The sequence below is a fragment of the Podarcis muralis genome, chromosome 6 (genome assembly GCF_964188315.1).
Source record: "Podarcis muralis chromosome 6, rPodMur119.hap1.1, whole genome shotgun sequence".
NCBI lineage: Eukaryota > Metazoa > Chordata > Lepidosauria > Squamata > Lacertidae > Podarcis > Podarcis muralis.
In genome coordinates, this window is record NC_135660.1 from 40,054,553 (window position 1) to 40,081,165 (window position 26,613).

The 26,613-nt window shown below is 45.4% G+C and overlaps 1 protein-coding gene across 6 annotated transcripts in view; it reads left to right on the forward strand.

The window, feature by feature from the left end:
- The window catches only part of MYO7B (myosin VIIB), a 56,377-nt gene that overhangs the window by 21,438 nt on the left and 8,326 nt on the right, over positions 1-26,613 (forward strand). For 4 of the 6 annotated variants that reach the window (XM_028730671.2, XM_077930093.1, XM_077930094.1 and 1 more), the window contains 21 exons: positions 909-1,016; positions 2,397-2,564; positions 3,383-3,607; positions 4,479-4,640; positions 6,458-6,535; positions 8,694-8,821; positions 9,719-9,845; positions 10,645-10,764; positions 12,779-12,952; positions 14,579-14,806; positions 15,108-15,275; positions 16,305-16,422; positions 16,523-16,649; positions 17,675-17,844; positions 19,264-19,487; positions 21,475-21,602; positions 22,687-22,844; positions 23,462-23,615; positions 23,922-24,077; positions 24,927-25,032; positions 26,472-26,585. In XM_028730671.2, coding sequence (XP_028586504.2) covers positions 909-1,016; positions 2,397-2,564; positions 3,383-3,607; positions 4,479-4,640; positions 6,458-6,535; positions 8,694-8,821; positions 9,719-9,845; positions 10,645-10,764; positions 12,779-12,952; positions 14,579-14,806; positions 15,108-15,275; positions 16,305-16,422; positions 16,523-16,649; positions 17,675-17,844; positions 19,264-19,487; positions 21,475-21,602; positions 22,687-22,844; positions 23,462-23,615; positions 23,922-24,077; positions 24,927-25,032; positions 26,472-26,585 — 3,141 coding nt within the window. The remainder of the gene's footprint in view (positions 1-908; positions 1,017-2,396; positions 2,565-3,382; positions 3,608-4,478; positions 4,641-6,457; positions 6,536-8,693; positions 8,822-9,718; positions 9,846-10,644; positions 10,765-12,778; positions 12,953-14,578; positions 14,807-15,107; positions 15,276-16,304; positions 16,423-16,522; positions 16,650-17,674; positions 17,845-19,263; positions 19,488-21,474; positions 21,603-22,686; positions 22,845-23,461; positions 23,616-23,921; positions 24,078-24,926; positions 25,033-26,471; positions 26,586-26,613) is intronic. The other 2 variants (XM_077930092.1, XM_077930095.1) reach the window with 2 other exon arrangements.

The following is a 26,613-nucleotide window of genomic DNA, read 5'->3' on the forward strand; positions in this document are numbered from 1 at the left end:
GCAGGGAAAAGTGAAAAAGTCCTCTTAGACCCAGTCACACTAACCATTAACTATGGTTTCCCAGGATGTCACTGAATGAGTTTTGCCTTTAGCACTTGCAATAAATTTTTAAAAATTGTTCACAGCCAAAATGATATGTGATGACTTTAAAAGACATTAATTTTCCAAAATATTTTTGATGCAACTTTAAAATACAGAATGAAAACTATTGATTTATAAGGACACCAATATACGGTAGATATTTAGGTTCTAACAGTAGTATTTACTAATTATAAAGGTGAAACTGGTGTTTTATTGCAGGGATAACTCGGATGGTAGAGTATGAGACTCTTAATCTCAGAATCATGAGGTTGAGCCCCAGGTTGGGCAAAATATTCCTGCATTGCAGGGGTTGGACTAGATGATCCTCGTGGTCCCTTCCAACTCTACGATTCTTATGTTCTTGATGCAATAATAGTGTATTTGTGGTGCATTTATTCTGCTTTATTGGTTGCTCTGTGATGTTTCCCCACTGCTACCATATTATTGCTGTCTGGAGAGGATATAGCTCAACAAAAGCAGAACAAAAATAAACGAGAACATTCCTGGTGTAAAAAGTGACAGGGTTTCAGCAGGAAGTTACTAGGTATGCCCTGAATGAAAATGAAGCAGTGTGACTAGCCCAAAACTTTTCCCAGGTGCAAAGAGTATTGAAATTGAGATCACATGTGGCTTCCCCACAAGATCATGAGCACAAACCATCACGGATGCATATAATAGAAAGGCTGTCTGGAAGGGGGCCCCAGCCACAGTGAGACTTTTGCCCTTGCTATATGCAAATGTTAGGCTGGGAATCATTTGGAAACGGAGGGAGTGCAAAGTGATAAATCTGGCTAAAGACAACAATAGTAAGTTTCTGTTACCCGCAGCAGCAACTCAAACTGGAAGCCAGACAGCTACGCTTCAAGGAAGATAAGCATCTCCTTCCAATAACTGGAGCAAAGAAAGCAAGGGAAGAAGCGCTTAGAATAGAAAAGGTAGGTTCTCTCGGTCGCCGGGCTCTCATGTATGATGGCATTCAGGCAGAAGAAACTCCCACAGAAGAAATGTGTGTTTCCACAGCAGGTCATATACAGCAATGCAAGTGGTCACATTTCCAAAGCAGAATGACATGCATGTTGATGGAGAGTTCTGTCTGTGCAGAAATATTAGGAAAGTTCATCATACGCAACAAACGTCCTCCCATCTGTACCTGTTGTCCCTACTTTGCCATTTGTGAAAGTGAAGTTCGTTTCACGCATATGTTATGGTTCTATACCAGGTGGGGGGGGGGAACCTTTGGCCCGCCTGATGTTGCTGAACTACAACTTCCATCATCCCTGATGGCCATGGTTGCTGAAGCTGATAGGAGTCGTACTTTATCAATATCTAGAGGGTTAAAGGTGCCCCACACCTTTCCTTATAAGGTCATCTGATTTTTTTAAAGTAAGAAGTAGCAAGGCAAATTGGGACGCGGGTGGCGCTGTGGGTTAAACCACAGAGCCTAGGACTTGCCGATCAGAAGGTCGGCGGTTCGAATCCCCGCAACGGGGTGAGCTTCTGTTGCTCGGTCCCTGCTCCTGCCAACCTAGCAGTTTGAAAGCATGTCAAAGTGCAAGTAGATAAACAGGTACCGCTCCGGCGGGAAGGTAAATGGCATTTCTGTTCGCTGCTCTGGTTCGCCAGAAGCGGCTTAGTCATGCTGGCCACATGACCTGGAAGCTGTACGCCGGCTCCCTCGGCCAGTAAAGCGAGATGAGCGCCGCAACCCCAGAGTCGTCCGCAACTGGACCTAATGGTCAGGGGTCCCTTTACCTTTACTAGCCAGGCAAATTATTTTCACCATGAAATCTTCTTGTTCCCTATACGTATTTGAAAATGAAATAATTTGCTTGGAATCCAAGAGCATATGCTGGGTCTCAGCAAGCTTAGTTCCAGCATGTTATATTGAAATACTTTGTCACTTGTACAACTTGTATACAGTGAGATTACACAGTTAATTGTATATTGTATATACTGTATTTGGTCAGATATCTACTACTTAGATCTGCTTTACCAGGATACCACTGTGCCTGTCCCTGGAAATCTAGGTGACAGAAATTAGGCTTATAAGGAGTAGATTGCTTACAGAATTAGATGAGATTTAGAAACATTTGAAAATATCTGGTCCATTTTTGTATGCTCTGAGTAGCTTGCATACTTTGCTCATGAGTATTCCCATATGCATTCTAGTAACTTACTTTGTAAACCTGTTTGTCCTCCTGGCCATGGAAATCCAAACTTGCACTTTGTGCCTATGAGGATTTGGTGTGTGTACAGATTTTCATTCCCACAAGTTCCTAGTGCTGGCTATATGGATTCATATAACTTATCCACAGGAACAGCTGGAAGAGGACGCTGAGAAGCTAAGGAAATATGATGCTGTTGACGACAAACATGAAGCAATATATGATGTCATCAGTGACCAGGAAATGGTGGACAGAGTATTTGGTTTCTTACCTTCTTTAATCGGAGGCCAAGAAGGACAGGCTCCTCTGGGCTTTGAGGTAAGCAGCTGTAAAGTCAGTATTGTATAGGCCTGTTCACCCCCAGGGGGAAAAACATCATAGGAATTGGCCACCTGGAGATATTATCTTAATAGAGAAGGTGTCCACTATGCACACCTTACAATGATGCTTATTAATAGCCAACATTGACACAGTTTTGTAGAGTGTCCTGGCTAAAAGGCCAGGAAATGCCTCAGACAAGCAAACAGCCTTGCTGGAGCCTCGGTATAAGAAGAGCCCTGCTGGGTCACACCAAAGGTCCATCTAGCCCAGCATCCTGTTCTTGCAGTGGCCAACCCCATGCATGTGGGAAGCTCACAGTCAGAACACGAGTGCAACAACGCTCTCTGACTCATGTTCCCCAAACACTGCCTCTGATCCCAGAGGTAATGCAGCCATCAGGACTAGTAAGCACTGATGTTTCTGTGGGAAGGCAGAGAGTGAAGGATAACTGTTATGTACTGAAGTTCTCACCCTGGGCCAGCAGGGGGATACTGTATATAGTTTTCACTCAGGTCCACATATGCAAATAAGGAATGGAAAGTGACGTGCAGTGATTGGATAGTTACAGAAAGTTGTTACTGTTGCATTGTAGTGGAGCTCTATATAAGCAGACTGGCTGAACCCTTCAGTTCAGTTCTGTTCTGGGTCTGTGAATAAACAAGAGCTGTTTGAAGAATCGCTGTGTCGTCTGATATGTTCACCCACAACTTAACAATAACAACATGAGAGAGAGAGAGAGAGAGAGAGAGAGAGAGAGAGAGAGAGAGAGATGCTCTCTTCTTCTGTGTCATAGTCTGTGATTCTTTGCCCTTTAGGACTTAGAGACAAAGACACAGATGTACAAACTGAACGAGGTGGACCTGGATATGATCCCGATGGCCATGGAGCTGGAGGAAGAGGAAGAGGAGACGAGTGGTCTTGCAGAATATTCATTCCCCAAATTTGCAGCCACTTACTTCCAAGGTTCCTCTACACATACGCACATTCGACGGCCGCTGCGCCACCCATTGCTCTACCATGAGGAGAAGGATGATATTCTGGTAGTGTAACTCTTCTTCGCTGTGCTGCTTAAGTTCTAAGGACAACACTAGCAGCACCCTAGATCTTATTCTCCCCCCCCCTTGTTTTCTGCAGGCCACAAAATGCTGTTCTAGAAATAAAATAGAAAGAACACCGATGCTAGAATGCAAGATTTAGATTGTGTATACACCATACATTTAAAGGATGTTCTCCCCCTCTTAATAACCCTGGGAATTGTAGTTTACCCCTCACAGAGCTATAATTCCCAGCACCTGTAACAAACAATAGTTCCCAGGATGCTTTGGGAAGGCACATGCTTTAAATGTATGGTGTGTATGCAGCCTTAGTCAATACAACTGCTAGATTAATTGATTTACAATATATTTGTTCAGTTAAAAGCAAAACCCTAATTTACTGGGCAGCAATTTTTTTAAGAACTTTTTTTAAAACACAGGTACTTAAAAAAATACCACCCTGTCTCACATATGGGAGGGAATGCCTCATGCAGTCGTTATCGAAAAACAAAGGGAGAATATGTATTTATTCATATGCAGAATTAATAAATGAAGTTTATAAGATGGACTAAGATTTACTGAATCGGTTTATAATCCTCCATATTGTGTCTTAACACAGGACAAACTAACAAGCTGGTTTTACAGTACAGTATTAGCAAAAACCAGTGCCAGCTACTGACTGAACTGCTGCTGCCTAGCTACTGCTACTATTGCAGATTATATCACAAAGTCGTTATGGTTTCAGTACAGGCACACAGAACCTCACAAACCTCCGTGGGAATTAAGTGCATGCAAATACCCATGGGTAAAATATGTGACACGTTAGTTTTACCATTACTGTGCAAAACAATCTCAATGTGTGTCCTATCTGTATTAGGCATCTCTAGCCGTTTGGACCACCATCTTGCAGTTCATGGGTGACTTACCAGAGCTAGGAAAAAACACCAACAGCAAGAGCAGCTCTGAAGTGACTCAGGTCTATGATACCTTTGGCAAGAAAAACCAGCTGCAGCCCACAGGCAACTGCAGTCCTGATGTGGTAAGAGGAAGGCATTGTTTTTCCACAGCTATAATCTTATGAAAATTAGACCACTCCCTTTGAAGTATTTGCATCTTAACCTTTTCGCCTGTGCTGTTCTCCCCCAGAAAATTACCCAGAAAATAGTTATTTGCCTCCAGAGGTACTACTGTATTTGCAGTGGCATCTTGGGGGAGGGAGAAGATCTCAGAGGGGAAAGTCAGTGTGTAGGAAGGATGAACTTTCACCCCACATCTCCAAGTGCTGCAATCCTGACCTAGACTGAGGGACTTTCACAACTGTTTTATAAAGCAAAAAAAAAAAAAAAACCCCCACACCAAGTTACAAACGCATGTTGAGCTTGACCTTGGTAACTGGAGGCTAGAAGTCTGCATTTTAATTTGCTACATTCAAGAACTGAAGCAGACCTCCCCAAACTCCCAGGCTGTATGTGGGGCTGTCAAGGCTTGGCTGTGGGGAGCAGCCTGAGGTGAGCTGAGAGAGCAGGGGTGGAGAGTAAGTCCAGACCAAAGGAGAAACTAGGAGGCAGGACTGAAAAGCAACCGAAGGATACAGGCACACACCATTGCTTGGGAAGACCATGTTGCTCATGCAAGACCTAATAAGAAAGAGGAAATCTCTTGCAGTTCTTCCTTTCCTAGAGGATCCGATGACCCACCTAGATGATTGGGATGTCTACCCAGAACGTGGAGATGCTAAATGGCCTTCATGTAGGTGCAACACACCAGGCAGCTGTAGACTAGAGCCAAATCTCCTGATTCAAACCCATGCAACTCCTGCCAGTAACACACTCACCAAGAATTGCCATCTATGAGATGCTTGATAATTATCCTGATTTTGCAGCCACCATAGAGATGCAAAGCCAAGAGGGTCATTAAGTGCTATATTAATATAACTGGTACAGTGTGTATGGACCAGGGGGTCTGCGTTTGATTGGCCAAGATGAAAGGAATTTTGCAGATGGTTGTTCCATGTTGTAGCTGGATTCTGGGGCTTAATTGTTAATTTCCTGCAATTAGTCCTTGCAGACTTGAATTGGTATAATTAATGAGGACAGGCTAGTTGTCTATGATTGGACCATTGTTAATTGTAACCCATTTTGGTTTGGAAGAAAACTGGGTCATAGTTCATTAGTACTCTGTTGTGTGAAAAGAAAGTCCTACATTCCATTTACATTACTCAGTACATGATTTATAGTGCTGGGAGGGGGAGATAGTCTAGTGTGTGATTCTTCTTTCAAAATAAAAATCTGCAAAGTACTTGGCAAGACCCTTGTCTCGCTTCTGACTACAGTGAAAGCAGAGTTAGGGTTTCAGAAAAAGTGGTTTCAGAAAATCCTTGGCTAAGCTGGAGAACAACCTACCTCTGCTCCTCAAAGTGTTTTCTTCAACCAAATGTTTAATATGAAAGTCTACCAACATTCTAGAAAGTGTTTTTGATTCCAGGTGATCTGCTGGTGAATTTATTGGAGCCTGGCTGTCCTATGCATGCCTAAAAGCTCCACATGCTCCCATGGCATCTTTTCTCTCCACTTCTTTATGTGATTACCTGTGCCTTATGAAGAACTTGTTAAAACCAAAAGTTTGCAATAGTCTGATATGTCATCCACCTGTGTCTTTCATACTGTGGAATCCAGAATCACCAGTATAACATATACTGTAGACAACAAATCATTCTTATTTTGTATCAGAATTCCTGCATGTACTGGAAAGTTCTCAGGAAACAGTGCTTGAGACTGTAGAGAATATTTTCCCTTAATTTAGCAGTTGCCACTGACTTTTGAGGATCAAAGTTCATAATGAACATTTCTGTCTTAGAGGGACAACAGGAAGGACAAGTTCTCCAATGTCATTTCATCTGTGAAACTAAAACGCAACTCTAAGCTGACTGGAAAGGTAGGCTATGTTTTGACATTGGATTTGAACAGTGCTATTTTTACAGAAAAAGAGGTGCCAGAACTCACCACGAATGCATCCCTTGTTCTCTTATAATATCAATGGTGTCCGCCTGAGAGGTGCCAGAACTGAATTCTGATGAGTTCAAGCTGGGGGAAAAGCCCTGGGCTTGAACTACATTGTTTAATAATAAGTACTCTGGGCAACAGTAATTTAACAGAAAAATTGCATATGAAAACATGTCCATTCTGAAAGCAAGGGGAGCCGGTTCTTTGAGTCAAGTGACCAGACTTGATGTTAAATGAAAAAAGAAATGTTTGTAAGAGTAGGACAATTTGGTTGCTTGCACAGAACTCAAAAGACAAAAAGAACCCCAACCCCCTCTGAACATTATAAAGAAGGCACAAAGACAATAGGGCATGGGTAGGCAAACTAAGGCCCAGGGCAGAATCTGGCCTGCGGACGGTCCAGGAATCAGCGTGTTTTTACATGAGTAGAATGTGCCCTTTTATTTAAAATGCATCTCTGGGTTATTTTGGGGGCATAGAAATTTGTTCATTTCCCCCCCAAAAATATAGTCCGGCTCCCCAAAGGTCTGAGGGACAATGGACTGGCCCCCTGCTGAAAAAGTTTGCTGACCCCTGCAATAGGGGGTGGGAGGGTTATGTCTCAAGAATTAAAAGGAAATGAAGGCTGCAATCCTATTCAGGACCAAGTCCCACCAAACACGTTTTGTTGGCATCCTCTGATCAACGATAAATATGACGGGACAGATGGATTTACTTCCAAATAAGCATTCATAGTGCATCAGTTTGAATTATGAATTAAGAATGTAAGACAAGTCCTGTGAGAGAAAACAAGGGCCCATCTACTTTAACATCTTGTTCTCACAGTGACCAGCCAGATGCGTATGAGAAGCTCACAACAGAACCTGAGCACAATAGCACTTCTTGCAGTTTCCAGAAACTGGTATTCAGAAGCATACTGAATGCAGCTAGTAGCCATTGATAGCTATATCCATGAATTTGTCTAATCCGCTTAAAGCCATCCAAGTTGGTGGTCATCACTGCCTCTAGTTTAACAACGCACTGTGTAAAGAAGCACTTTATTTTGTATAGCCTGAATCTTCAGTCTTTCACTGAACATTGAATTGAATCTTTAAATCCCTAAATGGCTTGGAGGCAGGATCACTTCCTTCCATAGGATCTTCATCAGAGGCCCTCAACCAGGTTCCCCTTGTGTAGTGAAGGGAGTCAGATTATGTCACCTGGGATAGCTCAATTGGTAAAGCACATGACTCTTCATCTGAGGGCCCGTGGGTTCAAGCCCCACATTGGGCAAAAGATTCCTGCGTTGCCTGGGGTTGGGCTACATGACCTTGGTGGTCTCTCTATGATTATTAGAGAGAGGACTTTTTAAGTGGTGGCACCCTGGTCATGAAATGCTCTCCCCAGAAAGACACATCCATCGCTTGCATTAGGATCTCTCCAGTGGCTGGTTAAGCCCCCTTCTTTCCCTTTCAGGTCATTTAATAATTAAAATTGAATGTATTTTAGTTTTTAAAACTCCTGTGTTTCTCCCCTTGCTATGCTTTAGTGACGTTCTATTGATTTTGTATGTTTTTGTGCTACTTTTTGTTTTGGTGCTTACTTCTGTATTTGGTTGTTTTCATTGATGATTCAATGTGTGAACTGCCCAAAGAACATGGCTAATTGAGAGGTATATAAATGACAAAGTAAAATTAGGGGAAGTACCTTAGCTCCGTGGCAGAGCATCTGTTTTTGATGGCCCCAGGTTCAATCCTGGACATCTCCAGGTAGGGATGGGAAGGCCCCAGTCTGAAACTCTGGAGAGTTGCTGATAATCAGTGCAGACAAGACTGAGCCAGATGGACTGATAGTCTAAGACAACTTCCTATGCTCCTATATGTGAATAAAATTAAAATTAAGTATATATAGGAGGTGTGTGTGTGTGTGTGTGTGTGTGAGAGAGAGAGAGAGAGAGAGAGAGAGAGAGAGAGTGTAGAGGCAAGGGGATGGTTCCATAGAAGAGAATGTTATCAGTTATATGTAACAATTTCCTATCCCAGAATTAAGTGTATTTATTGAAAATAACCTTTCAGGCAAGGGGCGGAAAATGGTTTCCTGCTTCATTTTAGGTGGCTAACCAGCTGAGCAATGGGGAAGATATGTTTCGGGAGGAAAGCACTGTGTCTGAGGGACCTATGTCTAACCTTGAGAAAGTGCACTTCATTATTGGCAATGCTATCCAGCGTCCTGCCATCAGGTATTATATATTAAGGGGCAGCTTCCATTTTCAGATTACAGTGGTACCTCGAGTTACAAACACCTCAGCTTACAAACACTTCAGGTTACAAACTCCGCTAACCTGGAAGAACTACCTCAAGTTGAGAACTTTGCCCCAGGATGAGAATGGAAATTGTGTGCGGATGGCGCAGCGGCAGCAAGAGGCCCCATTAGTGAAAGCACGCCTCTAGTTAGGAACAGTTTCAGGTTAAGAACAGACCTCCAAAACGAATTAAGTTCGTAACTAGAGGTACCACTGTACAGAGTATATCCAAATGACCAGCTAGAAAAGTCTGGGTTCATCTTAACTTCATCCATTTTTTAACATTCTGTATATCTGGTATATTAACTAGGCCAACATTTGTGGGTCTGTGGCCATTTGCAAACTGAGATGGGCACCACATGCAGAACACCAACTTTTTTTAAATTGGTGGCTTCTTTCCAGCCTAATTTCAGCAAGGAGGGGGGTGGGAGCAAGGACCCTGTGGGTGCCAGGAAAGCCCTCTGCAAGGCCTATGGGTGCCACATTGGCAACCCCTAAATTAGGCATTCTTGAAAGAACAAGAATGAAGCAGAAGTGTAGCATAGGTAGGGCTTTTATATGTGGGATATGAGGGCCTTTGCCTCAGGCAGCAAAATGTGTTGAGCCTGTCCTGCATACAGCCCTTAGAAAAATGTGTTAAAAATTGTGTAGATCTCTACCAGGTTGAGCATAAGATGCCTGGGTGCAGCATTTATTACAAAACAAAAAGCACAATGTAATCAAACAGGCTTCAAGTACATCCACTTGTAGCAGGGAAATTGTACATGGATCCGTTTAGCAAAAAGTCTGTCATTGGGGATGAGGATTATTTTGCTAATTAGTTTTCTTCCACAGGGATGAAATTTACTGTCAGATCTGCAAGCAACTCAGTGAGAATAAAAACCAAACCAGTTATCTGAGAGGTTGGATTCTGCTGTCTCTCTGTCTTAGTTCCTTCTGTCCTTCAGACAAGTTTGTGAAGGTAGTTATTCTGCGGGGGTTTTTTTTTTTACAGTATGTTGGAATCTAGAATATCAATAATGTACAGGATTTTGTCTGTGATAGGTGTGCATAGAGAGGGGAAACTGCCTAAGACAAAAGCCCACAGCTACTGCCCCTCACCACCACCACCTTCCGCTGCCCTCACCCTCATGGTGCCTCCCCACCTCCTCCTCTCCTCTCCTCTCCCCCCACCCTGTCACCTTCCACCACTTCACCATCTTGAGATGAGATGCTGTTACCCTAAAATAACCTCATTGGCAACTCTAGGATCCTGGCATAGGTGCCAACTCCCTGGAGCCCTAGGTGCCCGAGTACCCACAAAATTCCCCATGAAAGGACCGGGCACCCACAAATTTCAGTTGTATGACACCCATGGCCCCAGCCCCCAGGCACCCATGGTCACAGGGCCAAGCTGGCACTCCTGGATCCTGGTGCCATCTTGGGGCTTCTTTCCTGGCAACCGCAGAAGAGGGGATGAATGAGGAGAAGGCAGTGGAGATGATGGTTGTGGCAGTGAAGGTAGCACTGCATAATTGTGGGGTAGGAAGAAATTCCTCTTTCCACATTTGCAACCCCAGAAAAAAATGTCACTTTCCTTGAGGTCAAGGAGTATCAAAGAATATCATGTCGTTTGGGAAATGATATTCAAAACCCAGAAAGAAGAGGTGTAAACCATGAGTAAATATTTTTACAAGTTCTACATACCTGTATTAGAAGGTTAATAAGGATTTGGGGATATTCTTTGCTTTATAATACTGTGGTCTGCTTTATACTTCCAGTACCTACTGAATTTCATCCAGGGTGGACCAACATTATATGTCCCGTACTGTGCTGAAAGACTGAAGCGCACATATATGAATGGAACACGATCTGACCCACCTAGTTGGCTGGAGCTGCAGGTAACCATCATTTTATCCTTTTCTCACACTGATGAATCTTGCTGGGTTGTAACAGAAGGCAGTTAACCTCCTTATGGGGTCTGTGCTTTTTACTGCTTTCTGCACTAGTCTGTCTGGAATTGCTTCCTTGTGTTCACTTACTCTTTAGACAAAGGCCAAAGTGATAGTTTTGATTCCTAGTGATGAGGGACAGATGATACAGAAGGAACAGGACAGAGCTCAAGCTAAGAAATGACCAGAGCAGTCTAATCAGCTGGAATAGCAGCACAATAGGCATCTGCACTTGGGGAAATAGGGCAGCTATTAAATTCAGGGCTTTAAAAAAAGTTTTTTCTCCTGAGCTTTGGGGGGAAATGTGAAAGGCAGAACAAGGGAAATTTGAGAGGGAGACCTGTCTTGTTCATGATGTCATACAGATACATGTTAAAAAGTGAGTGAGGAAAGTGTGGCTTTGTCACAGAAAGTGTCCAGTGTGGAAGCCATGGATGCCATTGGCAGATTGTTGCAGTAGATGGTTTGTATCTTGTCCCCCTTGCCTGTTTTTCCAGTTCTGATAGATGGCAAAAACATATAATTTTTGCAATAAAACGCGATTGCAGCAACAACCTGCCTAGCGCGGATAGGCAAAATACTGCTGAGTCCCGTCCCCCCCGTCCCCCATCCCCCGTGCTCCCCAGCCCCTGAACAGCCTCTTTTGGTTGTCCCAGTACCAATTTCCATTCCTGTGGCAGGAGTGGCGAGTCTTTAAGTATTCATTTATTCTCTTTTTTTCCTCGGAGTTCGGTCACGAGGAAGTGCATTTCTGGAGAATATAATGCTATCTTGCTATGTAGAATCTCAGTTTTTATTGCAAAATTCAGTACTGATATTTTGCTCTTAAAATGAATACGACAGATTCCGGCGTATTAGGTGACTGGGCGTATTAGACAACCCCCAACTTTTCCTGTTAAAATATAGAGTTTGGGATATACTCGCCGTATAAGACTACCCCCGCCTGCAGCCAACTAGCAGCAGCCCAAGGCGAGGCGAGCGAGCCCCAATCGGCCATCCAGCAAAGCGGCAGGCTGCGCTTACTGGCTGGTAGTTCTGGCAGTTGTGGGGATGCCCACCTCCTTGGACCCCCGGCCGAAGCCACGCACCACCTCGCCATGGGAAGGGGAGGCTGCTGCGGTTGCTGCTGCTTCGGGATAGCTGCCTGCTATCCAGTGGTCCTCATGGTGGCAGGGTGGGCAAGCGAGCGAGAGGGCAAGGGCTTGGAACAGGGTGGGTGGGAAGAGTCGCCGCCGGTTCTTCTCTCCAGCCCGCAGCCACTGCCTGGCTGCATCCCGCGCAGCCGTCACTGTGCGGGTTAACTCTCTTGAGCCCGCAGCCGCTGCCTGGCTGCCTCCCCCGCTGCTGTTGCCGCGCGGGTTAGCTCTCTTCAGCCCGCAGCCGCTGCCAGGCTGCATCCCGCGCAGCCGCTGCCACCTGCCACAACCATACCCGGCGTATAAGGCGACCCCCAACTTTGGAGAAGATTTTCCAGGGTTCAAAGTCACCTTATATGCCAGAACATACAGTACTTGTAATTAAACCCCAACTCCAGCTGCAAGAACAATGAAGGCAATTAAGATAAGCTATTCAAGGGACAATTAAGGCAGTATATATTACTAATCCTATATCCAGGATCATGGGGAAGATTTTTTAAAAATTAATATTGGAAAGCATCTTTGCTGGCCACAAGGAAGAGCATTGCTGGATTAAGTGGTGTGCTGAACTTTCATTGTTAAACCCTTCCAGTTAATTGCAGAGAAGCAATGTGTCTGCAGTGCTAAAGAGCTTTAGAGCAGAAGAAGCCTGAATGTTACTACATAATTACTTTCGTCTAATAGCATCTAGAAGAGTCAGGTTTCTCCCCTTTATCTGAAAGGTGGATATTTGTGTAAAGATTTGGAACTCTCATTATAGCTGCCAATTGAGCAAGTCTGGAGAAAGTTGCTGTGTGACTCTGCCCCTGTGTTTCTTTGGCTTTCAGGCAACAAAGAATAAGAAGCCTATTACGCTTAGCGTGACCCTGATGAATGGCAGCAGCATCACAGTCTCGGCAGATTCAGCCTCCATTGCAAAGGAAATTTGCCAGCGTGTTGCTGAGAAAACTAACCTGAAGGATACATTTGGTTTTTCTCTCTATATTGCTTTGTATGACAAGGTGAAAAAACATTGCATGTGGGGTGAAATCCGCGTAAATGCATTTGGGGGTGGGAGGCATCTACACAACTCTTTTAAATTTCAGTTATGTTTTGTGTGTGAAAGGCAGGGGGGGGGGGAGAGGGCTCTTTGCCATCAGTGTAGCCCAATTCTTCATATGTGAAAATGCAATTTCCCATATTCTAAGCCTGATTGTTGGCCATCTTCCCACATAATTGCAGCAAGGAAGGTGTGCTTTTAGACCTGAAGACCAGTTTGCGTTTGGGGCTTTTTAATGTGGCCAAACACACACATATACCGATGTAGATTGAATGTGCTTGTGGTTATCTTGGTCATGTGAAAGTCATACTATGGCTAACATCCCTATGATAAGTAGCCCATTGCATGCAGCCTGTAGATTTTGTGCTCCTGGTAGCAGATTCACACAAATAGTCACACGTGCATATTCCGTCTGCATTGGCAAAAAGTCTACATGACATTCTTTTTAAAGAACGAGCCCATTTATATCAACCCATCTTGGATACTCAAGTAAGGAATGGCCTTTTATCTTCTAGCAATCATCTGGGTCTCAAAATACAGTGGAATAAATGTGGGGGTGGTTTTGGTATGCATTTATACCTCATGTTTGAATATCTACAAATGTGTCTATCTACAAAGTTCCACACATGGCTTTTTTAAGGAATAGTGTTTGTATCAAGCCCCTGCCCTGACATCAACAAATACCCTAGAAGGGCATAAAGTGAAACCACCTTCCCATCCTTGCATTACCATACACTGGCCTGGGGCTGATAGGAGTTGTAGGAGGGCACCAGGTTGTGGGTTTTTTTAGATCTATGTACTGCTCTTCAAAAAAATCTCAGTATAAGAATACAAGATGGAAACACAAATAAATAGTTAAAACCAGTGCTTTTCTTCTAGAAAAAATGCTTCTGGTACTGGCGTACTCTTGAGTATCCCCAGAAAAAAAGCACTGGTTTATAATAATTTATAATAATTTATTATTTATACCCCGCCCATCTGGCTGGGCTTCCCCAGCCACTCTGGGCGGCTTCCAACAAAATATTAAAATACCGTAATACATCAAACATTAAAAGCTTCTCTAAACAGGGCAGCCTTTAGATGTCTTCTAAAAGTCTGGTAGTTGTTGTTCTCTTTGAAAATAATAATAATAAAACAGAAAGAAGAAAACAATAACCCTGCAACCCACAAACACATTTATAAAGCTGTAGAATGTTATTCAGCCTGGTTAAAGAGGAACATTTTTGTCTGGCACCTAAAGATATATATAATGAAGGTGCCAGGCGAACCTCCCTAGGTACAGCATTCCACAAGCCACCTCAGAAAAGGCCTGCTCTCATGTTGCCACCTTCTGTACCTCTTGTGCAGGAGGCGCAGGAGGAAGGATCTCAGATGATGATTGCAGGGTCTGGGCATATGGGGAGAAGGCTGCCTTACACCATGCTGCTAATTAATTATCCTGGTGAAATATAACTTACTGTGTAATTTTCACTCACAACTTATCCCCTTACATGAGATGACTTGGGGGCATTTCCCCGAGATTATTAGAATATCCATTAAGGAAAACAACCTCATTTATCTTTGAAATGGGTGATGTTGATGTTGTTAGGCTTGGTCACTTGGTGGCGAACGGGAACACATAATGGATGCCATTTCCCAGTGTGAACAAATGGAAAAGGAGAAGGGTGGCCACGAACGCCACACTCCCTGGCGTCTGTACTTCAGGAAAGAGGTCTTCACTCCCTGGCACAACTCTAAGGAAGATCCTGTCAGCACTGAGCTCATCTATCATCAAATCATCCGTGGCATTCGATATGGAGAATACCGCTGTGAGAAGGTAGGTTTTTAATTTACTAATACATGGAGTCCAAAGGCACTTTGGGAAATGGATTGGTTTGGGTATACATAATCAGTCTTCCCAGCGGCATTTCTTTGACAAATGGATCTTTCCTTACTGTTTCAATATTCTATTCAATGCCACTAGTGCAATTCATTCTTCTGTTTATGTGTGCTATACAAACCTCTGGATCAAACCTGCTTGGGAGAAGATGAATATCTAATTTGTCTAGTCTGGGCAATGACTGACATTAGGTTAAAGCCTCTTCTAGCAAATCACCAAACCTGATTAATTGTCATAGGAGGAGGACTTGGTGGAGATAGGAGCCAAATATTGCTACGTCCAGTTTGGAGAGTCCATCCAAAATGAGTTGGTTCAAAACATGCTCCAGGAGTGTATCCCAGCAAAGCTGCTGAAGTCTAAATCCAAGGAGAAGTGGGTGAGCCTCATCACATATGCTCACGCGAAGGTAAGAACACCCAGGGGTACATACTGGGACTAACATAACCCATAGCTTCTGTCTTACATAACTTTGTTTTATAATGCATTTGTCCTTCTGTGCTTTCTTCTGGAACAGAAAATAAGTGTCCTAGAGGAATGTGGCAGAGGAAAAGAGGACCAATATATTTGCCCCCTATGGTTTACTAAGGAGGATTGAGCAGGGGGTCCCACTGAACGAATTTATGACAATTGAGAGGTTTCAGCAAGTTGACAAATTGTGTATGGGCCTGACAGGGGTGATGGATTGCTAATGGTGCACCCTGTTTCTTTCACTTCACTGAGCATTCGCTTCTGCTGCTGTTGCTGCTGATTTCCCACTTACCTCTTCTGTTCTCCTGCAGCTTTTCTCTTTCCCTATGCCCTTCCCCCTCTGTGTTGGTGGCAATAGCAGCTGAAGTGAACAGTCTTTGAAACACTTGGGGAGAACTGACGGTCGTATTTTATCCTTGGTGGATGTGCACCAGGAAATCCCATGTGTGTTGCAGAGCATTTGGAGGAATTCAGCAAACATGAATTCCAAACTGGACTCACTTGATCCATACCTTCCAGACTGAAATATGGATTGGACATGGGTCCGCTTGAGAATCTACACTCGGTCCACATTCCATGGTCAGGCGGTCAAGTATCCCAGAGTCTCTAAGAGCAGTGATGACATGCATGCCCATGGAAATATCCACGTTCCTGCACATCTGCAATTCCTCTTGAGAGCAGAAGTGCATCATCAGTACCTGTTTTCCCAGGGGAATTGCAATCTTATTTGTATATGTGGCTGCAGCTGTTGCTAAGTCAAAAGGAGACAGCTCACATCTGGCCTTTGGCAGTTTGGAGGTACTTAATGACAGCTCTGCCACTTCAAAGGATTTTGAAGTATTTCTAAATCTGTGGGCTTGAATGGAGTTTTGAGGGTTTCCCCCATAAAAGCCTGCATAGACACAGAAGAGAGATGGTTGCCACTGAAGGGAACAGACTTAGTCACCTCTGCATCTCTATGTTGCAGGCCCCTTATACCCAGGACCGACTTTCCCCTCAGAATGTGAAGGAGCAGCTGGTGGATTTTGCCCGCTTTCAGTGGCCTCTGCTCTTTTCTAGATTCTTTGAGGTCACCAAATTTTCAGGTAATGTCAACCCCTTTCGTGTGGGTGAGGGTACAGAGGGGAGGAATATCTGAGGTAAGAAAAGGTTGCCACACTACCTTTTTAAAAATTGTGTTTACAGGGCCAAGTCTGCCCAAGAACCATTTCATAGTGGCAATTAATTGGAAAGGGATCTGCTTCCTAGATGAGTCAGAAAAGAGACTTCTAGACCTGTCTTTCCCAGAAATCACTGGCATCCACACAAACAGGTAAGTCTGCTAGGACACCATGGGCCCGAGAGAATGTAGGTACTGCATCCTCACCGACATTCTGCACAATATTTGAAATGCATTTCATCATCACAGGACCCTCTTGGGAAACTTTGGAATACGTGCACATTCTGATCGTAGGAAGCTTGAGAAATAATCCCTTATTGGCCATGCAAGGAAAGGTCAAGAACTGAGTGGGAGACAGTGCTGGAAGTCTTCCATTGTCAGTGGGATTGTGAACTTGGGGTTCAAAAACCACCTTGCAGGGGCTGGCACTCCACTGGGACTATTGCAGTGAGGCAGGTGACATGACTGAGTGCTCCCTCACAGCAGAGCAGCAGAGTCCTCTCTTGGAACTCTCAAGAAACCCAAGGGTGCTCAGCTCCTACCTGCTCTTCATATCATTGGCCACATTTGATTCTTCTGTCTTCCTTCTTTGGCAATTATGCCGGGGGAGGTTTTATGCAGGAAGCTGCCTTACACTGAGCCAGATCACTGGTCCACCTAGCTCAGTACTGCCTACAGTGGTTTAGCAGTAGCTCTCCCAAGATTTCAGTGAGTGTTCTTTCCTAGTCCTACCAGACTCTGCTGCTCAACTATGGCCCTTCCCCAAAGTTTTAAAAAGCATCCTCTTCTTCAAGGAGCAGGCGTGGAGTTCTGTTTACTCAGAGTATGAAATCTTATATCATCTCACTGTTCCCTTACAGCACTGTGCTTCCATTTCCCTCTTTGTTTGAGAATGAGTCTTGCAGGATAAGATGTCTCTGTAAGGAGACATGGAAGGGCTGAATGTACAAATTTGACCTCCCACTAGGAGTTGGTGATTCTGTTCTAGCTTTGGAAAACATCAGGTCTTGTCCTTCCCACCCATTGCTTTTTGATCCATATTAAGAGACTCTACTGTGTCTTTGAATTAATGGATTTGAGGACATTTGGACTCTTATTCTGAAGGCTGTAGGTAGATGCAGAGCTTTGCTTTCCTGCAGCTCCCAGAGTAATTAACAAATTACTTCTGTGTTTCACAGGGCAGTCAAGGCATTCGGACAAAGTTGCACCCTCAACACCTTGCGTGCTGAAGAGTTTGTCTTGACATCGGCCAACAGCGTTGTCATTGCTGAGCTGGTGGTCATGTTTCTGCAAGGACTGAAAGAGAGGTCACAGTATGCTGTGGCAATGCAAGAAAACAAGCAGCAAGGTAACTTAGGGTGCTTTCAGATGGAGAAGTTTCCAAGGATCAGGTTACGCTGAATCAATGTGTCCAATGGAGGGCTGGTTTGGGCTCCTCTCTCTGCTGATAGATGTCAGGGGCAGATTATGACTCAGATTATGAGCTGCTGATGTGGTCCCATCCAAACTTGTGTGCATCATTTGTCCCCTCTTAGTGAAAGATGTCATTGAGCTGTTTACCAAAATGAGGCAGCATTCCTGGCTCATAAACAGTAAACCACCTAGCTTTACACCCAGCTCTTGATAAGGATGGACTTTTGCTATTGGAAGAACTGAGGGAAAATTTTCCTCGTCTTTCCTGCAGTCTCAGTTCAAATGCTTCAGCTTCTCCATCTTCTTTTAAGGAAAAACATGTTCTTGATTTATTAAACACAATTTATATACCACTTGATTCTAAGAAATACTCTTAAGTGGAAAGTGTTGAGAGATCCAGTCACAAATCTCCCACATCCCCTGAGGTGGCATGAGAAATTGTTAGTGGGAAACGTGAGCAGAAACAGGTAATGATGTAGCAGAAGAATGGAACAAAAACTAGACAGGTCACTGAGGTAAAAACAAGATTGGGAAAGAAGGGAAACTGTACACACCCCACATTTAAAGCACATACCCCACCCCACCCCCAAAAGAACCCTAGGATTCTTGGTTAAGAGTGCAGGAAATTGTAGCTTTGTCTGGCTTAAACTACAGTTTAGAGGATTCTTTGGAGCAGGATGTGCCTGCTTTAAATGTATGGTGTGTACACAGCCTTATGAGCACAAAACACAATTGACATACATCTTATTTATTTATTGTTAAATTTATATACCACCCTTCACCCAAAGATCTCAGGCAGTTCACAAGATAAACAAATGTGATTTGCTGTTCATTTCATGGCAAGTTACTCTCATGGCCCACTTGCCACATGCTTGATACAAACCAGTGGCACCAGCTTCTGATGGAGAATGTGGGGGCCAACATCAAAGGAGCTGGGGGCAGAGAGGAACATGTCAGCAGCATGTCTTCCATGGCCAGCAGCTCCTTCCCCTCTGTGGCAGGAGGAGGAGGAGAAGGAGAAGGAGGAGCTGGCTATTGAAGCTGCACTGTGCTCAGCTCCACACTTGGCCTCCTCCACAGAGGGCAGGTCTGTCCCCCTCCAAAAAAATATCACAGGGGAGCCAAAAGGGCTCAGCTTCTAGGAAGTGGCCCCCCTAATACAAACTCAGATATCAATACTTGCGCAAAATGGCTGCATAACCGATCCCTACAGGTCTTGTGAGAAAGTCTGAGGACTCATGGCTTGGTCTGACTCTGAAAACACTTTTCAACCCCACCACACCCCTGATTTTCTCTCTGATGTGCAATGGCTGGACAGCATTACTGCAGTTCTCTCTCTCTTTTTGCTTCCCAGATGACTCCACAATTCTGGCATTTAAGAAGGGGGATTTGCTGATTTTAGCCAAGGACAGGGGACTAGAAAAAAGCCAAGGCAGGATGCATGCCCGTGGCAGAAGACTGGAAGGAAGCCAAGGCTGGATCTATGCTCAGAATGAGCGAACTGGTAAATCTGGGCTTGTGTCACAAGATGCAATCTACGTCATCCCCACCGTTACGAAACCTTCTAGTCAATTACTGGTAAGGATAACCAAGATAAATGGCTTCCATCCCATCTCTGCTCATATCATCATCATATTTTTAAAGCACCTATTCCCCTTCCAAATAAAGAGTTCTGGGAACTGTAGGTTGCTAAGGGTGCTGGGAATTGTAGTTCTGTGACTGGTAAACTACAGTTCCCAGGATTCTTCAGGGGAGCCATGTGCATTAAATGTATGGCATGGATATGACCTCTATTAAGGTAACATGCTGAAACCCACAAAAAAATCTGTAGACTGTGTTTCAGAGGAATGGAAGAAAATAGCAGTACAGTGGTGCCTCGCAAGACGAAATTAATTCGTTCCGCAAGTTTTTTCTTCTTGCGAGTTTTTCGTCTTGCGATGCACGGTTTCCCATAGGAATGCATTGAAAATCAATTAATGCGTTCCTAGGGAAACCGCCTTCACACCAGGTCCGGGGACAGTCTGTCCCCCGACCTCTTCTGAAGGCTGGGGGGGGGGACAAGGGCTTTTCTTCCCACCCCCAGCATTTTAAAAAACCCCGGGACAGCGGAGGGCTTCTCCGCTGTCCGGGGCGATCTTAAAATGCTGGCGGGCGGCTTGCTGAGTGTTGCCGGCATGCCGAAGCCTGCGTGCGCTGAGATCCGCGCGCCCAGGCTTCGCGGACCTCTCCGCAAGCAGCGGCAGCGCTGCCGCTGCTTGCGGTGAGTTGCCGGCATGCCGAAGCCTGCGCGCGCTGAGATCAGCGCGCCCAAGCTTTGCGGACCTCTCCGCAAGCAGCGGCAGCGCTGCCGCTGCTTGCTGAGTGTTGCCGGCATGCCGAAGCCTGCGTGCGCTGAGATCCGCGCGCCCAGGCTTCGCGGACCTCTCCGCAAGCAGCGGCAGCGCTGCCGCTGCTTGCGGTGAGTTGCCGGCATGCCGAAGCCTGCGTGCGCTGAGATCCGCGCGCCCAGGCTTCGCGGACCTCTCCGCAAGCAGCGGCAGCGCTGCCGCTGCTTGCGGTGAGTTGCCGGCATGCCGAAGCCTGCGCGCGCTGAGATCAGCGCGCCCAAGCTTCGCAGACCTCTCCTGCCTTCAAAAGCCGTCCGTGATAGCGGGAAGCGCTTCCCTGCTATCCCGGACTGCTTTTAAAATGCTGGCGGTGGGGAGCAAAGCCTTTCGGCCCCCGCCAGCCTTCCTGGACCTCTTCTGAAGGCCGGAGGGGGGGGGGGAAAGGCTTTGCTCCCCACCGCTAGCATTTAAAAGAGGTCCCCGGAGATTTCCCTATGGGCTTTCGTCTTGCGAAGCAAGCCCATAGGGAAATTCGTTTTGCGAAGCGCCTCCAAAACGGAAAACCCTTTCGTCTAGCGGGTTTTCCGTCTTGCGAGGCGTTCGTCTTGCGGGGTACCACTGTACTGAATAAGGGCTTGCTGGAGCCTTTGGGGAAATTGTCAAAGCTAACTCTGATCCCGTTTTAGAGCTTGAGTAGAAATCAGGCTTCCTCTTGAATTCCTAAATCTTTAGCAGAGCATGCTCAGAATTTTCACATGCTTATTAAAACTAAAACTGAGACCAGAACATTGGAGGTTATTCCCCATAAAGGGGAACTTTTGATCTGTTGTGGACTGTAATTATTATTGAACTACTTTAAATTGCATTTTTAACATCGTTCTCTGTTTTGAGTATTTGTTTCAATTAGCAGTTTCATGTAAGTTTCAAGTACATCCAAGCAGCAACAGTAGTTCCAGTTATACATTGACTTGATTTCTGGATTTGACATTGTGCTCTCTTGGGGCCTCTTCTAATGCAATGCTTGTCCCTGAAGGAATTCTTTTGGAACTATTCCCCTCATTAAGGGAAATGTTGGCAGGCCTGGTAATCCTTCCTTGCTCTGAAGAAGTGTCTGTAAGCAGACCTGGCAGGAAATGAGTATCCTGCCCACAAATCTTTCCTGAAGCATCAGCACGGGTGGTCGGTGTCTGACATCTTGGCAAGGAGCCCGTAGCCTTCAAGGGGCTGTGTCTTTTCAGAGCCTGCTGATGATGTCGCCTGAACAACGGAGGTTGGCGTCACTGAATTCTCGCACAGAGGAGCATGAGGAAGAAGAAGCAAAAGTGAAGCCATATACTCTGGAAGAATTCTCCTACGAGCACTTCAGGTATATTTATCCCTGTGCCTTGCAGCTTCCTATTCAGTTTCTCCCAGAGCCTCTGACTTCCTGAAAGTCATTCTGCTTTTTCAACCAACAGTTGCATGTTATTGTGCTTAAACCCGTCTTAGTTATTGCATCCCACTCCATCTTCCATGTGATGGAAATGACTCTTGTGGTGACCCCTCTTGCCATTCCTTATCTGCAGTGAAGTAGAGGACACAGTGAAGGTCGACCACTCCTCTCCTGATGAGCAATGAGATACTGTTCCAGCCAGGATTTTCGCCATATTCAAATGCAAATCACAGTTGGCACCAATCTTCATTTGGCAACATTGAAAAAAGGGGCCTAATCTTCAGACGTGCAAGAGGGAAACCTCCTTCCCATGGGTCTAGTTAGGTCCTGCAAGGGTCATAATTTGGCCTGGGAGGCTGTTTCTCCAAGCCATGCCCACCTTAAGCCATATGTGACATCAGGTGTGGCTGCATAGGAACATTCATGAGCTCAACATGCACTCCCAACTGTTCCAAGGCAAACAGAGGTCACTCTTAATACTCTTCAGTTGATTGGTGCCAATAGGAAGCTCTGCTGGGATCAGCTGCACTAGGGAGTTGCCTATCAGGAACTCCCTTGTTCAGCAGATGGCGCTGTCAAGTTGGAGTGGGGGGGGGGGAGGTCCTGGCCCATTGGTCCCCCATCTCTGTGCTAGTGCTAGACCTGTAGCAGGTGCAGGGAATTTTAGGTTGGATCCATGCCAGGCAGGGTAGAGCCATAATCCTAGCTTTTTGGCAGGTGTGTTACCCCTGCTTACTAGGAGGGGGAGACGCAAAATTGTGGTGCAAGTGCATTGCCTCGAACCTGCCAGCGATTGAGTGGCCACATTCTGCACAAGCTGCAATTTCCAAACAGTCTTAAAAGGCAGTCCCATGTACTGCACTGCAGCAATCCTAGCTTGAGGTTACCAGAGCAAAGAATACTGCAGCCAGGTTATACCTGTCCAGATAGATTTTCTCTGTTACATTTTTTACCTATCCCAAGCAAATGTTAAGTCCAAATGGCACTGCTTTGAGGAAATGTTCTTTTGTTTTCCCAGAGTTCCTGAAAAGGAGTCCATCAGCAAGGCGGTCTTACACAAGTCCCGTGGGCGGAGTCACCTATGGGCTCACTCTAGGGAACCCCTAAAACAGCCTTTACTGAAGAAGGTGTGCACCAACTCTGACCTCTGGGACTTTGCTTGCCAGTCCTTCATTGATATCCTTTATGCTAGTGATAGGGCTGCATACCACCCCAATATAACAACAACAACACAACAAAAATAAAATAAAAAATAATAGTAATAAATTTATTTATACTCTGCCCATCTGGCTGGGTTTCTCCAGCCACTCTGGGCGGCTTCCAACAAAATATTCTGTCAAACATTAAAAGCTTCCCTAAACAGGGCTGCCTTCAGATGTCTTTTAAAAGTCTGGTAGTTGTTTTTCTCTTTGAGATCTGGTGGGAGGGCGTTCCACAGGGCGGGTGCCACTACCGAGAAGGCCCTCTGCCTGGTTTCCTTGCTTGGCACAATGGTGCCATATTCCAGGGTTCATGTATGAGGCACAGCAGAGACTGTGGTGTCTTTATGATAAATGGTTCATACTATATACAACCTGAGCCTATGATGGAGGGGTTCATAGCATTAACACCCCCAAAAGAGGAGAGGTCACAGAAGGCAGTGCTAATTAGTAATGTGACCTATTAATAGGTTTTGCTAGGCAGCACAGCCTAATTGTCACCGGAGGGCTCAGTCACTAGGAGTTCTCTGAAAAAGGAGAGGTGCTTGAAATTGCACATCATCTCTGCAAACTTTTCCTTACCTCTTTGCTCACCTATCATGAGATACATGGGAGACTATCCCTCAAAGCAGGAGAGGTCCCCTGCGGAGCTCACCGACCAGATATTTGTAGTGGCAATTCAGGAGGAAGTTCTGCGCGATGAGATCTACTGTCAGATCATGAAGCAGCTGACAGAGAACACCAACAGGTACCAAGGGCCAGACCTTTCCAACCATCTCTTACAGGATAGTTCCTTTTTATATCAATGTATTTCTTGATCATTGTCAGAAAAACAACTTACTGAGCTTTTAGCACTTCAGAGGTATCTGGCTTCCAGAATCTCCAAATCCAGCAGTGGAAGCCATTTCCACCCCTATGGTGACAATGGAGGGGGGGGGTCACAAAGAAGCCAGCTTGGATGGATAGTTTCCTAAGTCTCAAGAGCTGTTGGGTTAAGTAAATAAAATATATTAACATTTCTAAGTAATTATTATTATTTCCCTCCAAACTACAGGTACAGCCTGAACAGTGGTTGGCAATTACTCTGGCTCTGCACAGGCCTTTTCCCTCCGAGTAAATCACTGCTGAGTCATGCTCAGAAATTTATGGAGACTCGCCTGAAAGAGAACCTGGCTGTGGACTGCAGGCGTAGGATGCAAAGGGTGATGAGGTACAGAGGCTTTATCAATCCTTTGAGAAGGTTTTGTGTCCTCTGTCCCTAAGGTAACAGCAGAGTCCCACCTTGTGCAAGGTGGCAGGAAATGTAAAGCGTATACGGTAAAGCATATGCAACATGTAACCTAATGTAGAAAAGAAATTGAAAGGGACTAACCTTTCTTCCATGCCAGGAGAGATTGATAGCATGACAGATGTGGGCATAAGACAGATGTGCTCAAGACATACACACATTTCTCTTTTCTGCAGAACTCACAGGCAGCTCCCTCTGAATAGCAGGTGATGCTGGAGGGCTCTTGCTTTAGTGGGGTTCGTTTTAGATTAAAAATAATTGCATTTAAGGAATGAGAGAGCCCTGTGGTTTCTATGACGGTTTGGTTCTTCAGCTGAAGCCTCTTCACAAATCCTATACTTGAAGCAACAGGTGCCTCAGAGCCCCGTACCTGTCTTAGAGTTCAGCCCTTAGTAGGAGGAAGAACACGGGGTAAGAGAGGAGCCATCTAGGAGCACAAAAATTCATGTCAAGGTAGCTATTACTCTTCCATCAGAGGCCTCTGTTTCCTGCTCTCTTAATAGCTGTTTAGTGGCTTAACTTGAGGAATGGCCCTGGCTCAGTAGCAGAGCTCATGTTTTGCATGCAAAGGTCTCCAGCATCTCCAGGTAGAGCTGGGAAAAGTTCTCTGCCTGAAACCTTGGAGAGCCGTTGCCAGTCAGTGTAGACAGTATTGATCAAGGTGGACCAATTTTCAGACTCTGCATAAGGCTGAGTTGCAGTAGACTGATGGCAGCTGCCCATGAGCAAATGCCCACCTCTGAGATTTCTAGCTGCATTGCTATTTTCCAGGAGTGGCTGTCGGAAGTGGGCCCCACACAGCGTGGAAGTGGAGGCGATCCAGAAGAATATCACAAAGATTTCCCACAAGGTTTACTTTCCAAATGATACAGAGCAGGTGAGGCAAACTCTGCTATCTACCCGTATCTGTTAAATATATTAGAAGGTTGTTCTTTGTATTGTACAGTTAAAGGTAAAGGTAAAGGGACCCCTGACCATTAGGTCCAGTCGTGGCTGACTCTGGGGTTGCGGCGCTCATCTCGCTTTATTGGCCGAGGGAGCCGGCGTACAGCTTCTGGGTCATGTGGCCAGCATGACTAAGCCGCTTCTGGCGAACCAGAGCAGCGCACGGAAACGCCTTTACCTTCCCGCTGGAGCGGTACCTATTTATCTACTTGCACTTTGATGTGCTTTCGAATTGCTAGGTGGGCAGGAGCAGGGACCGAGCAACGGGAGCTCACCCCGTTGCGGGGATTCGAACCACCAACCTTCGGATCGGCAAGTCCTAGGCTCTGTGGTTTAACCCACAGCGCCACCCGCGTCCCATATTGTACAGTTACATACAATCTAATAGACTTGATACTGCAGAGAAAGGGGACATGGGGGGGGGCCGCAAATGAATACAGTAAGCCCGCACCTTGCATGGGGGTTACATTTTGGGGAATCACACCTAAAACCAAAATCGCATTATCATCAAAACCCATTTGGGTCAATGGTAGGTGGATTGCCAAGGTTATTTTTCCTGGAACCCGGCCCCTTTTTCACCCTTGTCAAGTGCATAAAGCTGAATATGCACATGCTAAATGAGTATAGGTTGTGGGCTTACTGTTCGTATTAGCAAGTTCAGGTACCATTCCTTAATAATGTTTCATAACTGGCATGGCCACTCATTCAGGCATCTGTCTGAACACATGGGCTGCTCACTGGCAGAGGAAGAGAAGTGCGGGGTGAGCGCATCACCCCTGGCAATGCGATCCCGGTGGGGTGTCATCACTGCTGCCTTCCCCCCCCCCCGCCCGCGCTGAGCGCCATGCCCCCACAGGTGGCGTGCCACGTCCCCAGGATGTGTGCCAGCCCTGCCCCCGCCTGCTCTCTGCCCACCCACCCCCCGTGCCGGACCATGAAGCTCCGCCACTGGGGCTGCTTATATTAATATATACGTTTAAATCAGGATTGATGGATTATTTTTAATGTGAGCTGTCTATGTTGCTTTTCTTCTTTTTCTTACATTTGCAAGATTTAAAAATATGTATTTAAACAAAATGCTATGGACACAAAAGGAGACAATAAACGCTAATAACAATGATGTCAGGATTGTTGATAACAGTGGCTAACCAGATGCCCTTGAGAAGATCTCAGAAACTGGGTTGCAATGACAGCCAGTTCCTCATGTTTGCCTTCAGCATCCAGTGGACATAGAGAGAGGTGCTGCCTCTCAGCATGGACTTCCATGTTTTCCTTCTCTGGCTTCTAGTGCAGCTTGGAGCCAAGGAGACAGATGCCCGCTCCCTTTCCTTCCAGTCTACTCACTTTGGTCCCTCCACTGTTATGTTCCAGGCATTTGTGGTAGGGACAAACACAAAAGTACGGACTCTGTGTGAGACTATCGCCAGCCAGATGGAACTGAGTTCCTGGGAAGGATTCAGCCTCTTTGTCAAGACTGCAGACAAGGTAATTGGCAAAGAGGGCAGCCGTATAA